The sequence below is a fragment of the Scyliorhinus canicula genome, chromosome 9, assembly GCF_902713615.1.
Source record: "Scyliorhinus canicula chromosome 9, sScyCan1.1, whole genome shotgun sequence".
NCBI classification, from domain to species: Eukaryota; Metazoa; Chordata; class Chondrichthyes; order Carcharhiniformes; family Scyliorhinidae; genus Scyliorhinus; species Scyliorhinus canicula.
In genome coordinates this window covers 119,059,873-119,075,387 of record NC_052154.1, presented here as the reverse complement: position 1 = coordinate 119,075,387, position 15,515 = coordinate 119,059,873, and the positions used below count along the sequence as shown (strand labels likewise).

The 15,515-nt window shown below is 47.8% G+C and overlaps 1 protein-coding gene across 1 annotated transcript in view; it reads left to right on the top strand.

The window, feature by feature from the left end:
• Positions 1-9,065: 9,065 nt before the first annotated feature.
• The window catches only part of LOC119971634 (plakophilin-3-like), an 82,289-nt gene continuing 75,839 nt past the window's right edge, over positions 9,066-15,515 (top strand). Inside the window, exon 1 of the mRNA XM_038807459.1 lies at positions 9,066-9,134. Within this exon, the coding sequence (XP_038663387.1) occupies positions 9,131-9,134 (4 nt within the window). The 5' untranslated portion in view covers positions 9,066-9,130. The remainder of the gene's footprint in view (positions 9,135-15,515) is intronic.

Below are 15,515 nucleotides of genomic sequence, written 5' to 3'. Positions count from 1 at the left end.
CACAAACGTGCTGGGTACAACATGCTGAACTTCAACCCCTTCTTGAAGAGAGCTGATTCAACTTTGTTAAAGCTCGCTCTTCTTTTGGCCAGTTCCGCACCCAAGTCCTGGTAAATGCCCAGCTCGGTGTCTTCCCATTTGCAGCTCCTCATCTGACTGGCTCACCTCAAGATCTGTTCCTTATTCAGGAACCGGTGCATTCGCACCACCATGGTCCTCGGCAGCTTATTCACCTGCGGCTTCCTCACAAGTGCTTTATGCGCCCTGTCCACTTCCAAGGGTTGAGCAAATGCACTTTCATCAAGCAGCTTCTCAAACGTACGCGCCACATATGCCCCTGCGTCCGATCCCTCGATGCCCTCCGAGAGGCCAACGATCCCCAAATTATGCCTGCACGACCTGTTCTCCAAATCCTCCACCTTCTCCTGCAGCCTTTTCTGATGGTCCCTCATCAGATCCATCTCCATTGCCATCACGGTTAGCTGGTCCTCGTGCTCAGCCACCTTCTCTTCCATTTCTGGATGTCCAATCCCTGGGCTTCCAACGTTTGCTCCACCCGATCACTCCCCACCTTAATCGGGTCCAGGTATTCCAATCTTTGCTTGGCGAAACTCACCTGGAGGAATTTCACCAAATGCTCCGTTGACTCCTCAATCCCAGCTCCTGAACCTCCTCTGCTGCAGGCTCCACTCTCTTCTTTGCCCAATATTCTCTTCTTTACAGATCACTTCTGGTCCATGACTCCATAAACTGGTGGGGGTTCCTCATCTCTGCCTTACCAGTCTCCAATTTTACTGGTCAAATCCCTCATAAATCGGGGGAAAAGGTCCCAAAAGTCCACCACGAGCGGAGCTACCAAATAAGTGATCTCTCACTCCATGGCTGCCACCGGAAAACCCCAGCACCCCACTCATTGGCATATATTTACCTCCTAGGTTCCACATTTCACTGGCTCCCACAAACCCCATCCTTTTGTTCAACAAAATGGCCACCCCCCACAACTTTGAATCAAAGCCTGAGTGAAATACTTGTCTCACCCATCCTTTCCTCAACCTAACCTGATCCTTCACCTGGAGGTGAGTCTCCGATAAAAAGATCACCTCTGCCTTCAAGCTCCTCAGGTGTGCAAAAACCCAAGACCTCTTAATCAACCCATTTAACCCACGAACATTCCACATTACAATTTACATCTTTTTTCCTCCCTACTGTAATGTTCCTGGCATGATTTATATTACAAGAATACTTGTAGCTAAAGTTATAAACAACTTATTAACATTAACTGGGGTCAAATCTATACAAAACAACAGATAAATAACAGCATGCACATACACAAGCAACCTCTCTCCCCAGCTCCATCGTCAGTCTGAAGTCACCTGACTCTAACATTCACTTAATTTTTAAAATGTGTTTTATTGGGTTTTTTGCACACAGTATATTTACAGGTGTACTCAAAGATGAGAATAAAAAAAGAGAAGATAATAAAAAGAAAAACACTATATAATTAGAAAAATCACGTGATTAAAAAAAAACAAGGGGTGGGTAAGTAAAAACTGGGCAAGTGTATATACGTCGAAACACTGGAGAGACAATTACATTATACATGTATACATGTCTTTGCAGGGGGGGGGGGTTGAAGACACCCCTTCATTTCCTTTGTTTTTTTTAACAAAGACAATACATACAACACCAGTGATACAAAAATAGAGCTGGGTGGGGGAGGTGCCTGTGCAGCGCCCCCGATGTTGCTTGCTTCCCTTGGTCGGTTTTTCGTTATTGTTGTGCGTTTGGCACTGCTTTGGCCATCCGTCGTTCCTTCCTCCTGTACTTTCTTACTCTCTATTGCTCTGCTGTGTTCGCCATGGTCATTGTCATTTTCCGTGCTCTCCTTCCAGTTTGTGTTCCCTCGTCTTTTCCCCCTCTGGCTCCTCTCTATTGTTCTTTGCCCCCTGTCCTTCCTTCTTCTCTCCCCGCCTTCCTTTCCCCCCCCTTCCCCCTCTCCCTCCCTGCAGCTCCCCTTTCTTTTCTGTTGTGTTTGGCTACCCCCTCTTACACTGTGTCTCTAGGGTGGTGCTGCTGACCACCAGCCGAGCAGGGTTCTGTGGCAGGCGATCAGGGAGGCAAGGGCGTCTGCCCTCCTCCCAAGGAATAGATCTGGCTGGTCTGATACCCCGAAGACCGCCACTTTCGGGTACGGCTCCACCCTCGCCCCCACCACTTTGGACATTGCCTTGAAGAAGGCTGTCCAAAGTCTGGGGCAAGACCAGAACATGTGGTCGTGGTTGGCTGGGCCTCCTTGGTGCTGTTAACATCTGTCCTCCACCTCCGGGAAGAACCCACTCATTCGGGTTCTTGTTAAGTGGGCTCTATGTACCAACTTTAGTTGTGTTAGGTTCAGTCTTGCGCACGTTGGATGTGGAATTGACCCTATGGAGAGCTTCACTCCAGAGTCCACACCCTATTTCGAGTCCCAGGTCTTATTCCCATTTCTTCCTCGTCGTGTCCAGTACAGTGTCGGTCCTCTCTACCAGTTGTTCGTACATGTTGCTACAGTTTCCTTTATCTAGAATATTTGCGTCCAGTAACCCCTCTAGCAATGTCTGTCGTGGTGGTCGTGGGTACGTCCTTCTCTCCTTCCGCAGGAAGTTTTTATGCTGCAGGTACTGGTGTTTGTTGGCTTTAGCTAGCTGAAATCTCTCCGTCAGTTCATCCAGTGTTGTGACCCTGCCGTCAGTGTGTAGGTCCCTGACTGCCAGTGTCCCCCCCTCCCTTGTTTCCACCTTTTAAAGGTGGTGTCGGTGAGCTCTGGTACAAACCTATAGTTGTTGCAGATGGGGGCTTTGTCGAACATTTTGGTCAGGCCAAATTGTTGCCGTAATTGGTTCCAGGTCTGGGGGGTGGCAACCAACACTGGGCTGCTGGAGTATTTTTTGGTGGGGATGGGAGTACCGCCATGGTGAGAGCCTGGAGCGAGGCCCCCCTGCAGGAGGCCTCCTCCGCAAGCACCCACTCGGCTTCTGGCTCCTTAATCCATCCCATTACTTGTTCTACTGTCACCACCCAGTGGTAGTATTGTAGGTTTGGGAGGAATAGCCCTCCATTGGACTTTGTTTGTTTGTAGGACATTCTTTGGGATCCTAGCATTCTTCCCCCCACCCCCATCCAAACCCATGATTAGTTTGTCCAGTGAGTTGAAAAAGGCCTTGAGGACATAGATCGGGATGGATCTAAGTAGGAAGTCGTAAATCTCGCCGCAAGGGAGAGTGGGAGTGTGTTCCATCTATGCAGGTCCTTTTTTACTTCCTCTGTCTGACTGGTGAGGTTCCACTTGTGAACCCCCGGCCAGTCATGAGCGATTTGGATCCCCAGAAAGTGGAATTTCTGTCGGGATTGTTTAAACTGCATTCCCCTCAACACTGCCCCTCTCCCTTGCGGGTTAACCGGGAAGATCTCGCTTTTGCTTACATTGAGTTTGCAGCTCAAGAAGGAGCATTCACTGATATACTAATGAGACTCCTAGTGGTCAGTCAGTGAATTACAACACAACCATGATATCACTACACATTCCATCCACCATCATCCCTCTCATGCCACCCTAAACCGGGCCCATCCAAGATGACCCCTCCTCTCTGCCCATGACAACGCTCAGTCTCCAACTCTGCCACTTCATGATGCCCCCTCCCTCCTCCCTTCCTCCCTCCTCCCTCCACCTGGCAACCTCTCACAGCCTCTTCCCCCACCTGACCTCCATTCACCAGCATTACCAGCCAGCGTGGCAGCTCCCGCCCGAAGGCCCCCCCACGCATACCTCTCGCCTCCCCCCGTCCAGTTCCTCCTTAGCCTGCGCAAACAGCTCCCTTCCCATCTGAGTGCCCCTCCGCTGGCAACCCCACCCAACGGGCCCCATCATACACACCCTTACCCGTAAAGAAAGAACACCCAAAAACGTAAATTGCCCCCTCTGAAAAATAAAATACCACAAACAGCAGGAGGGGGGATTATCCCCTTATGAACTTATAACTCCCCAAAGATAAGAAAAACCATCTTCCAGCCACACACAATAGCCATAACATCCAACCTTTCAGATATAGCTCCTCCATCTCACACCAACTCTCAGTTCACCCCCAATTTATGGTCTCTAAAAAGGTCATTAGCCTCTTCTGGCGTTTCAAACTAATATTCCTGGCCTTCAAATGTGACCCAAGTGTTGCTGGGTACAGCACCCCAAACTGAATCTTCCTTCGGTACAACACTGTCTTGGCCCTGTTGAACCTAAGAACCAAGATGGCGGCGGAGCGTGGCAACTTTCTGCGAGCTCTCTCACACAGATCCTCTTTTTACATCTCCTATTGGGTGGCACAGTAGCACAGTGGTTAGCAATGTTGCTTCACAGCGCCAGGGTCCCAGGTTCAATTCCCGGCTTGGATCACTGTCTGTGCGGAGTCTGCACGTTCTCCCTGTGACTGCGTGGGTTTCCTCCCGGTGCTCCGGTTTCTTCCCACAAGTCCCGAAAGACGTGCTGTTAGGTGAATTGGACATTCTGAATTCTCCCTCTCTCTGTGGGCGCGATTCTCCCATATGGGGAGAAATCGTAAGGCTGGCGTCAAATCCGGGCGGGTTTGACACCAGCCCCCCCTTCCCGACCGGGAACCGATTCTGGTCCCCGGTCGGGGCTAGCATCCCGACGCCGTAAACTCCGGCATCGCGGGCTTAACAAATTTCGTTAAGCCCGTTTGCCAGAGTTAGCGCCGGCTGACGCGTCATATGACGTCAGCCGCACATGCGCGGATTGGAAGACTCCAACCCGCGCATGCGCGGTTGACGTCATCGCGCATGCGCGGGCCGGGATGCCCCTCAGCCGCCCTGCGAATGGATACTGTGGGGCGGCGGAAGGACAAAGAGTGCGCGGGCATCGGGCCCGCTGCCCGCGATCGGTGCCCACCGATAGCGGGCCCATGGCACCCTTGGCACGGCCGTGGTACTGCCGTGCCAATCGGTGCCATGGTTTTAAAAATCGACAGTTTACGGCCGTTTTTACGAACGGCCAGACCAGGTGTGTTTGCCGTTCGTAAAAACAGCCGTAAAGGGCTGGGAACTCGGCACCATCCGTCAGCTGAGAATCGCTGCCGGCCGTAAAAAAACGGCGGCAGCGATTCGTATCGGGAGTCGGGCGTGGGGGGGGGGGGGGGGGGGGGGAGAATAGCGGGAGGGCGTCAGAACAGCGTGGCCGTAAAATTTTACGAGCCACGCTATTCTCCGCACCGTCGGGAGTGCGGAGAATCGCGCCCTGTGTACCCGAACAGGCACTGGAATGTAGCGACTAGGGGATTTTCACAGTAACTTCATTGCAGTGTTAATGTAAGCCTACATGTGACAATAAAGATTATTATTATTATTATTAACTGACTAATCGCTTAAAACTTAATTCTAACACTAACACTTTCACTAATCGTTCACTTTTATCTTCTCTTGCTGGTTTGAAGATCGCTGGGTGGGTCTCCGGGTCGGGTGGTTGGGCGGGTGCTCCGGCGGCTGGATCGGGCGCTCCGAGGTACAGGTCGGGTTGAAATCAAGGACGGGGCTGCACTTCCAGTTCAGACCTCTTGAACTTCAGGGTCGGATCGTTCGAGGAGTTCTGCTGGGTCGGGTCGAGTAATGTCATCAGATCCACTCCACGGGCCTTGGAGGAAGATCCCCAAGTGCGTACTGAAATTTCTTGGAATGGGGGATGATAATCATGCTGATGCCTGCCCAGAGACAAGCCCATGTCATTTTGTTGCCACGAGGACAAAGAACCAATAAAACCCATCGGAAACTCAAGTGCTAGATTTCACACCTTGATACAAAAGAGGAGCTTGTTGGTTTTGTTGAAGTTAAGCTTGCAGTCTCAGTCAGACAAAGATACCTGGAGGGATGATCGAAAGCAGCAGCTGCTATGTCAAACAGAGGGAGAGGCTTTCTTTGTGTTCATCACCAAGCACAATGCTAGTGAGAACAGCTTCCCTGTTGGAAGATATGAGACTTATGGAAATTTAAATACCCACGAGTCACCAGAAGACGTCCTGTTGTGGAACTCAATTTGATCATACCGAGGTAGATTGAGTGAAAGGATAATTAGAAGAATCATAGAATAGAATCATAGAATCACAACAGTGCAGAAATAAGCCATTCGTCTGATGGAGTCTGCACCGACCCTCTGAAAGAGCATCCTACCTAGGCTTCTGCCCTATCCCCATATCCCAGTATCTCCACATAACCTTTCAGCAATAAGGTGCAATTTAGCATGGCCAATGCATCTAAACTGCACATCTTTGGACTGTGGAAGGAAACCGGAGCACCCGGAGGAAACCCACGCATACACAGGGAGAACATACAAACTCCACACAGACAGTGACTCATGGCTGGAATTGAACCCGGGTCCCTTGCACTGTGAGGCAACAGTGCTAACCACAGTGCCACCATACCGGCGGGCATTAGAAGATTCTTCCTGATGGGGCAGGGGTAATTGAGTCTGTTGAATAACCTGGAAGCATTTGGGACTTTCTCAGAAGGCAACATACCTGTTGAGAATGTGACATAAAAGGTGGGATTCTCCGACCCCCCCCCCCCCCCCCCCCCCACCACCCCGGGTCGGAGAATCCCCGGGGGGGGTGGCGCGAATCCTGCCCTGCTGCTCCGATGCCGGCTGCCGTATTCTCCAGGGCCGGTTTTCGGGCGGGGGCGGGGATCACGCTGGTCAGCGGCCGTTGACAATGGCCACTCCGGCAATTCTCCGGGCCGCGATGGGTCGAGCGGCCATCGGTTTCTGGCCAGTCTCACCGGTGTGGATTGGACATGGTCCCACATGGCGGGACCTGGCTGGTAGGTTGGCTGGTGCGGTCCTTAGGGGGCACGGGGGATCCAACCCAGGGGGGTCCCCCATGGTGGCCTGGCCCACGATCGGGGCCCACCGATATGCGGATAGGCCTGTGCCGTGGGGGCACTCCTTCCTTCTGTGCCGGTCCCTGTAGGGCTCCGCCGTGCTGGTGCAGAGAAGACAGCCCTATGCACATGCACCAGAATACGCTGCCTGGTCTGCGCATGCGCTGAACCATGCCAGCGGTTCTGCACATGCGCTAGCTCACGCAGTCCCTTCGGCAGCGGTTGGCGCGGCGCCAGAGGGGATCCCCGGAAGTGCGAAGAATTCCGGTTGGCCCAACGCCATTCTTGGCGCCGTTCTTGGCGCCGGCGTTGGGCCAATTGGCCGATTGTGGTGAATCCCGCCCAAAGTGATAAGCACAAATATGGTATGGGGTTTTTAGTTGTGCGAATTAATGAGGAAAATACCTTTACTGTAGTTTAGTGTATTGGTTACTGACTAAGTAATGTTTAGTCCATGTTTATTTGAGTTTTAAAAATTGGGAATTGTGTCTAATTCTGGGTATCACATCTTAGGAATTATATGAATGCATTGGAGAGAGTGCAGAAAAGATTTATGAAATTAGTTTCAGAGATGAGAAACATCGGTCACGTAGATAGATTGGAGAGGTTGGGACTGTTTCTCTTGGGGAAGGTCGAAGGTAGATTTGAAAGAGGTATTCAAAATCACAAGGGTCCTGGACAGAAATAAACTGCTACCATTGGCAGAATGATTGAGAACACAATGGTACAGGTTTAAGGTAATTGGCAAAAGAAGCAATGGAGACATGAGGATAAACATTTTTTTCCTTTTTTATAAATTTAAAGTACCCAATTCATTTTTTCCAATTAAGGGGCAAGTTAGCATGGCCAATCCATCTAGCCTGCACACCATTAGGTTGTGGGCGTGAAACCCACACAAACACGGTGGAGAATGTGCATACTCCACACAGACAATGACCAGGGCCAGGATTGAACCTGGGTCCGCAGCAGCGTGAGGCAGCAGAGCTAACCACTGCGCCACCGTGCTGTCCCCAAATTCAGCATTATTCTGACAGGGTTTCAGGCCTCTTTCTTTCAAGCAGTCTCAAAAGATTAGAACCCAAGATAGTTTTGTTCTTTGAATGGAAATAAAAATTGCTGTTAGGGTTGTTGTGTCATTGTATTGATTAGCATTGTTTAAGGGGTAATTGTTGTTTATTTTCTTGTGCAAAGTTAAAGATATTTTCATGCTATTTTCATTAGTAATACCGTTTGTTTTAAAATACAATATCCCTATTTCTTTGTTAAATCACTCCCTTTCCTCACAGTTTTACAAAGTAAAATAAAATATTGGGGTTTCTTTTTTTAAATTTAAAGTACCTAATTCTTTTTTATCCAATTAAGCGGCAAATTGGCATGGCCAATCTATCTACCCTGCACATCTTTGGGTCATGGGGGTGAGACCCATGCAGACATGGGAAGAATGTGAAAACTTCACACAGACAGTGACCCGGGATAGAACCCGGTTCCTCAGCGCCGCGAGGTAGCAGTGCTAACCACTGCATCACCGTGCTGCCTTGAAACCATTGGGGTTTCTGTCCAGCATCCTAGCCCTGTTGTGATCTGGTCCAGGATCGTAATAGTACTGCTGCCTAACTTACTCCCCTCTCATGGTGAAGCCACTCAACAGAACACTGAGCACTGGCGGCACATTACAGTCATTGAAATTAGCAGATCGAATAAAGTTGGCACTGCCTGCATCAGGAATGACCACCTTAACCCCTTCTACCCTGCACCATTGTTTGTGGGGGTTATCGAGATTTGTTGAGATGCCTCAGTGCATCTCCCTTCTGTGCCTCAAGACATGAAGGGATCAATCACTCAACTTTTTGATGAGCTTTTCATTGAGTTTCGTCAATGCACACGTCAGAACATAAACTGCTCCCACTCCCTGCCACTCCAGTGTCCCACCCTCTGCCTTTGGATTTGGTACACTATGGATTGGCATCATTCCAATCTGTTACAATGGCCAGGTCTCGATACACTACACAAATATATTTCACCGATGCTGTGTTCTCTCCCCTGTTATTATACATTATGACAGGTTTGTTAAATTAAACACACACCCATGATATCACCGAAAAACTCCACACCTATAAAAGCTATAAAATGCATTGACTCAATCAATGCAGTGTGCTGTTCTTTAAAAGCATAAAGAGTAGCAAGAAAAAGCAGAAAGATCTTCAACGGCGACATGAGTAAGTAAAGCAGATGTATTTTTTAGATGACAGTATTATGAGATTTGTCTGTTAAAACCTTGCCTCAGAAAAAGGTAGAACGGAACTTCAGAAGTCATTTGTAGTGTGAACTGCTTTCAGGTGGGAAGGTGCTAAGTAATTACACGATAACTACGCAACATTTTTTGACCATAAGAAATCTTTGTTGACATGTATGACCCTGTGGCAGCCATATGTTTAAATGCAAATAAATACAGGTATTTTGCTGTTGTGGGTGGGCGAGTGTGGGTGAGATTTGGGTAAGGGTATTTTATTGGGGACAGGATGTGTTCAATACCAACATGTCTGCAACAGAGAAGAGTTTCATCCCTGGTAACAACATCCCTTACCTCGGTGAGCACAAAACCTCCAAGCACCAAATGCTGTACTGTATCTTGAAAGCAGGTTTTATGTGTCACACCTAATATGTGCAGTCATACAGATTCAGTGCAGTTCAATTGATGTGTTTTGCTTTGCGTTACCGACCGGCAGTCCAGCACATGTTTGGGCGTCACGTTAGTACAGTGGACGGCATCACGGCAGCCAAATGGATAGCGCAGTTGCTTCACAGCTCCAGGGTCCCAGGTTCGATTCCCGGCTTGGGTCACTGTCTGTGCGGAGTCTGCACATTCTCCCTGTGTCTGTGTGGGTTTCCTCCGGGTGCTCCAGTTTCCTCCCACAGTCCAGAGATGTGCAGGTTAGGCGAATTGGCCATGCTAAATTGCCCTTAGTGTCCAAAAATGTTAGATGGGGTTACTGGGTTACGGGGATAGGGTGGAGGCGTGGGCTTAGGGAGGATGATCTTTCCATGGGCCGCTGCAGACTCAATGGGCCGAATGGCCTCTTTCGGCACTGTAAATTCTATGTCTATGTCAACTTAGCTGTTCTCTCTAAGGGCATCTGTTTTGAGTTTTGCAATGAGTCAGGTTGTGGAAAACATCAACGTGCCCTATGACCCTCCAATAGATAATGTGTGATTTGATGTCAGATGAGACAGGGATGGGAATATTGGAGGAAAGCTCACACTTGCAAAATTGTACTCCAGCAAGAAAGGAAGAAAATTGCAAGGCGGGGAAGGGGAAAGAGGAAGAAATGGAAATGGGCAGAACAAAACCAAAGCACAATAAAGATGGTTATAATTCTTTAGTTATTGTTTTGATTATTGATAGTGAGCCTCCCTCGAGGGGCTGGTTTAGCTCACTGAGCTAAATCGCTGGCTTTTAAAGCAGACCAAGCAGGCCAGCAGCACGGTTCGATTCCCGTACCAGCCTCCCCGAACAGGTTTGGCAATCCCAATGACAACTCTGCTGGCAGATACATCAAAAACAGGCGCCGGAATGTGGCGACTAGGGGCTTTTCACAGTAACTTCACTGAAGCCTACTCGTGACAATAAGCGATTTTCATTTTTTCATTTAATCAAAAGCAATACATTTAAAGTTTTAAAACATGATACCTTGCCTTCTCATCATAAAGTGGAAAAGGGTGAAGTTTGTAACAACAGGGTGTGTCCGACTCATCATGTTGGAGCAAAGGCACCTCCTGCAAATGACACTCATCTATCGAGAGCCCATCCCTCCCATCTCTGTCACACGCAAGGGGTGGATTCACCCTCATAATAAGGAGATATGAGCTCAGCCTCGAGTAAGACTGATACCTTCCCCTGATAGAAAATTGCCATCAGTAGATTGCCCTGTTGTGAAAGCTCTGGGAGTGACCTCCAACCTGCAATGAGGGAGGCACCCGGAGGAAACCCACACAGACACAGGGAGAATGTGCAGACTCCGCACAGACTCAAGACTGAAATTATCACCAAAGTGGGCTGAGTTTTCCTGAATTTCCTCACTGGACTACTGTTGACCGCTCATGCAGGCCAAGTGCTGCTTTAGGTTTGCGGATACAAAAATTGCCACCAGAGGTACAACCAACAGACTCGTGGCCCCCAATCCTGTTGTTACTGGTCCCAGTGAGTTAGTGCGGTTGCACGCAACACCAAAGGAGGGGGTTCCCTTTGATGTATCTGCCAGCAGAGTTGTCATTGGGATTGCCAACCCTCATGAATTGTCCTTGAGTCTCCAGAAATCTCCTGCACACTGCTGCATCCAAAAATCAACGGGCAATAAGTTGTGTATTTTAATTTACTTTGGATATATTCATAAGTGGGGAAAAGTTGTTTGATTGACTGCTAAGGATCATATAATCAACCAATGAACATTCATTTTGCTTTCAAAAACCATGTGCAGTGAGGACTGATGTGTTCAGCAAGTAATGGTATAAGCATGAGGGTGGGGTAGTGGAATTCATGTTTGGGCACTGTTGGACAGAGTAACTTAACCTGCTGAAACAGGCCCGGGAAGCAGTTTTAAACTCACTGCTCCACAGGTTTGTTCCTGCTATTCAAACTGTCACTTGAAACATTTGCGAAAATGTATATTCATTGTTTTATATTAGAATCAGCTTACTGGATAAACCGCTGCCACAATATAAATAGGAAGGCTCCTCATTAATCGTAGTTGGACTCACAGACTCCACTTCTGAAAGGGTTCTGCAGCATGATAAAGAGGATAAAAGGGTCTTTTTCAGGATGGCAGCCGGTGACTAGTGGTGTGCCTCAGGGGTCGGTGCTGGGACCATAAGTTTTTGCAATATACGTTAATGATCTGGAAGAAGGAACTGAAAGCACTGTTGCTAAGTTTGCAGATGATACAAAGATCTTTAGAGGAACAGGTAGTATTGAGGAAACAGGCGGGCTGCAGAAGGACTTGGACAGGCTAGGAGAGTGGGCAAAGAAGTGGCAGATGGAATACAATGTGGAAAAGTGTGAGATTATGCACTTTAGAAGGAGAAATGGAGGCATAGACTGTTTTCTAAATGGGGAGCTGCTTAGGACATCAGAAGCACAAAGGGACTTGGTCTATGTTCACGATTCTCTTCAGCTTAACGTGCAGGTTCAGTCAAGAGTTAGGAAGGCAAATGCAATGTTAGCATTCATGTTGAGAGGGCTAGAATACAAGGCCAGGGATGTAATTTTGAGGCTATATCAGGCTCTGGTCAGACCTCATTTAGAGTATTGTGAGCAATTTTGGGCCCCGTATCTAAGGAAGGATGTGCTTGGAAAGGGTCCAGAGGAGGTTCACAAGAATGACCACTGGAATGATGAGCTTGTCGTATGAGGAACAGTTGAGGACTCTGGGTCTGTACTCATTGGAGTTTAGAAGGATGAGGGGGATCTTATTGAAATTTACAGGATACTGCGAGGCCTGGATAGAGTGGATGTGGAGAGAATGTATCCACTTGTAGGAAAAATTAGAGGCAGAGGACACAATCTCAGACTAAAGGACGATCATTTAAAACAAGGTGAGGTAGAATTTCTTCAGCCAGAGGGTGGTGAATCTGTGGAACTCTTTGTTGCAGAAGGCTGTGGAGGCCAAATCACTGAGTGTCTTTAAAACAGAGATCGATAGGTTCGTGATCAATAAGGGGATCAGGAGTTATGGGGAGAAGGCAGGAGAATGGGGATGAGAAAAGTATCAGCCACGATTGAATGGTGGAACAGACCCAATGGGCCGAGTGGCCTAATTCTGCTCCTATGTCTTGTGGTCTTATGGTCTTATGATCATATGGACTTGATGGGAAAGTAATTATTTTGCAAAAATATACTTTATTCATAAAATATTTGAAAGAAACATTGCAAAACATTTCAAATTGTCATAACAGGAAAGTGCAAATATTTTCACATTCTCTACAGAGATGGAGAAGTGTTCTGAGGTGCTTCAATACAGTAATGGGAACATTACAAACATTTCAATATTTTTGTTACAGAGGGAACAATGCTGTTCAAAGTATATACATCGGCCATGCTGCACTCTGAGGTGCTTCAAAACAGTCACATATTATTTACTGATGCCTCATTCTTTAAACTCCTTCAAAAGAAACTGTTCATAAAGAACTACAATCATATCTCCGAATGCCCTGAACTTTAGGAACTTTGCAGATTTTGTGCTATCTGAACTAGTCTGAAATTTGATTTATTGCATTTTTTCATTCATTCACAGGATGTAGATGTCCTTGGCAAGGCCAGCATTTATTTCCCTTCCATAATTCTCCTTGAGAAATGAGTGGACCTTCTCTTGAACTGCTGCATCCGTGAGGTGTAGATATACCCACAGTACTGTCAGGGAGGGAGTACTTTAGGGTGGCACGGGGGCACAGTGGTTAGCACTGCTGGCTCACAGCGCCAAGGACCTAGGTTCTATCCTGGCCCCAGGTCATTGTCCGTGTGGAGCTTGCACATTCTCCCCGTGTCTGCATGTGTCTCGCCTCCACAACAAAGATGTGCAGAGTTGGTGGATTGGCCGTGATAAATTGCTCCTGAATAAAAAAATGAGGAAGTACTCCAAAGCAACAGAGAAGAAACAGCAATATATTTCCAAGTCAGTGACTTGGGAGGATAACTTGTCGATGATGGTCTCTGCATGTGTTTGTTGCCATTGTTTTTCTCGACAGTATAGATTACAGGTTTGGAAGATACTGTAAAAGTAGCCTTGGCAAGATGCTACAAAGCATCTTGTAGGTGGTACACAACCCTGCCACGGTTGTTGTGTTTGCTCTTCTAAACCTTACGAAGGAATCCACCGAACACCTCGACTTGTCCAAACCAGAATCTTTTATTGAGTCTCATGTGGTAAGATAGCAATCTATTACAGAACACTTTATCATGGCGTCTCCTTATTACTCCTCTGGAATCTGCACCTAGCACTGATCATTCACTTGTATGTCTTATTACTCTCTCAATCTTCTTCTGAAGATGGGGCCTCACGGTAGCATGGTGGTTAGCATCAATGCTTCACAGCTCCAGGGTCCCAGGTTCGATTCCCGGCTGGGTCACTGTCTGTGTGGAGTCTGCACGTCCTCCCCGTGTGTGCGTGGGTTTCCTCCGGGTGCTCCGGTTTCCTCCCACAGTCCAAAGATGTGCGGGTTAGGTGGATTGGCCATGCTAAAAAATTGCCCGTAGTGTAAGGTTAATGGGGGGATTGTTGGGTTACGGGTATACGGGTTACGTGGGTTTAAGTGGGGTGATCATTGCTCGGCACAACATCGAGGGCCAAAGGGCCTGTTCTGTGCTGTACTGTTCTATGTTCTATGTTCTATGGCCAGATGTGTCTTCCCTATATGTGAGTCACTGATCACATGACCTTGGTCTTAAGACTGCATGGTGTGTCTTCACCACCACCTGCTGGTTGGAGGTCACACACCATCCATCTATGATATAGCCCATAGGCATATCACCACACCAGTATGCCAGTAATGGAGGGAGCGAATGTTTAAGTTGGTGTTTAATCAACTGTGCTGCTTTGTCCCTGATGTGGCAAGTTTCTTGAGAATTGTTGGGGTTGCACTCACCCAGGCAAATCAAAATCACTGTTGCCGACAATTGAACGATTAGCAACATTTTATGAGTAGCAGATTAATCTCTCAATTCACAAATAATGCAATAACAAAAAAATATTCAAACAGCCCTTGGAGAAAATTACTGAACATCAATTTCTTTGTTATTAACAAGATATTTTTGATTGAATAAAAATCAAATTACAACTCAGCATATGGACAGCATGGGTGCACAGTAGTTAGCATTGCTGCTGCACAGTGCCAGGGACCCAGGTTCAATTCCAGCCTTGGGTGACTGTGTGGAGTTTGCACCTTCTCACTGTGTCTACGTGGTTTCCTCCGGGTGCTCTGGTTTCCTCCCACAGTACAAAAATGTGCAGGTTGGGTTGATTGGCCATGATAAATTGCCCCTTAATGTCCAAAGATGTGCAGGTTAGGTGGGGTTATGGTGACAGAGTAGGAGAGTCGGCCTGGATAGGGTTCTCTTTCAGAGGGTCAGTGCAGACCAGATGGGTCAAATGGCCTCCTTCTGCACTGTAGGGATTCTATGATTTTAGGTAGGAGTGAAACAAGAGGAGGAAAATCCACAGAGCTGCACACCAGCAAAGCAATGGAGGAAGATGGGATGATCAACAATATCAAACACTGGAGAGATTGAGGAGGGCGAGGATAGATCATGCATGGATGGCCGCTGTGCTGTGAACAAGGGAAAAGTTAAGCTTTCAGAGTTGCCAGTGCCTGAACTGCATCCTGTTGACTTCCATGATGCGCCTTTCTACATTATGGTGAGATGGTAACCAAACTGGCCATGAAAGTACTCAATAGAGTCATGCAAAACCTGACACTGAATGACTCAGCTACTCAACACCCCTAATTTCTTTTTGTCACACCCTTAACATAGAAAATGTCCCAAGGCGCTTCACAGAGGTGTACAGGAAATTATGCAGGAACTGGCAACCATCCAGTTTCTTATACAG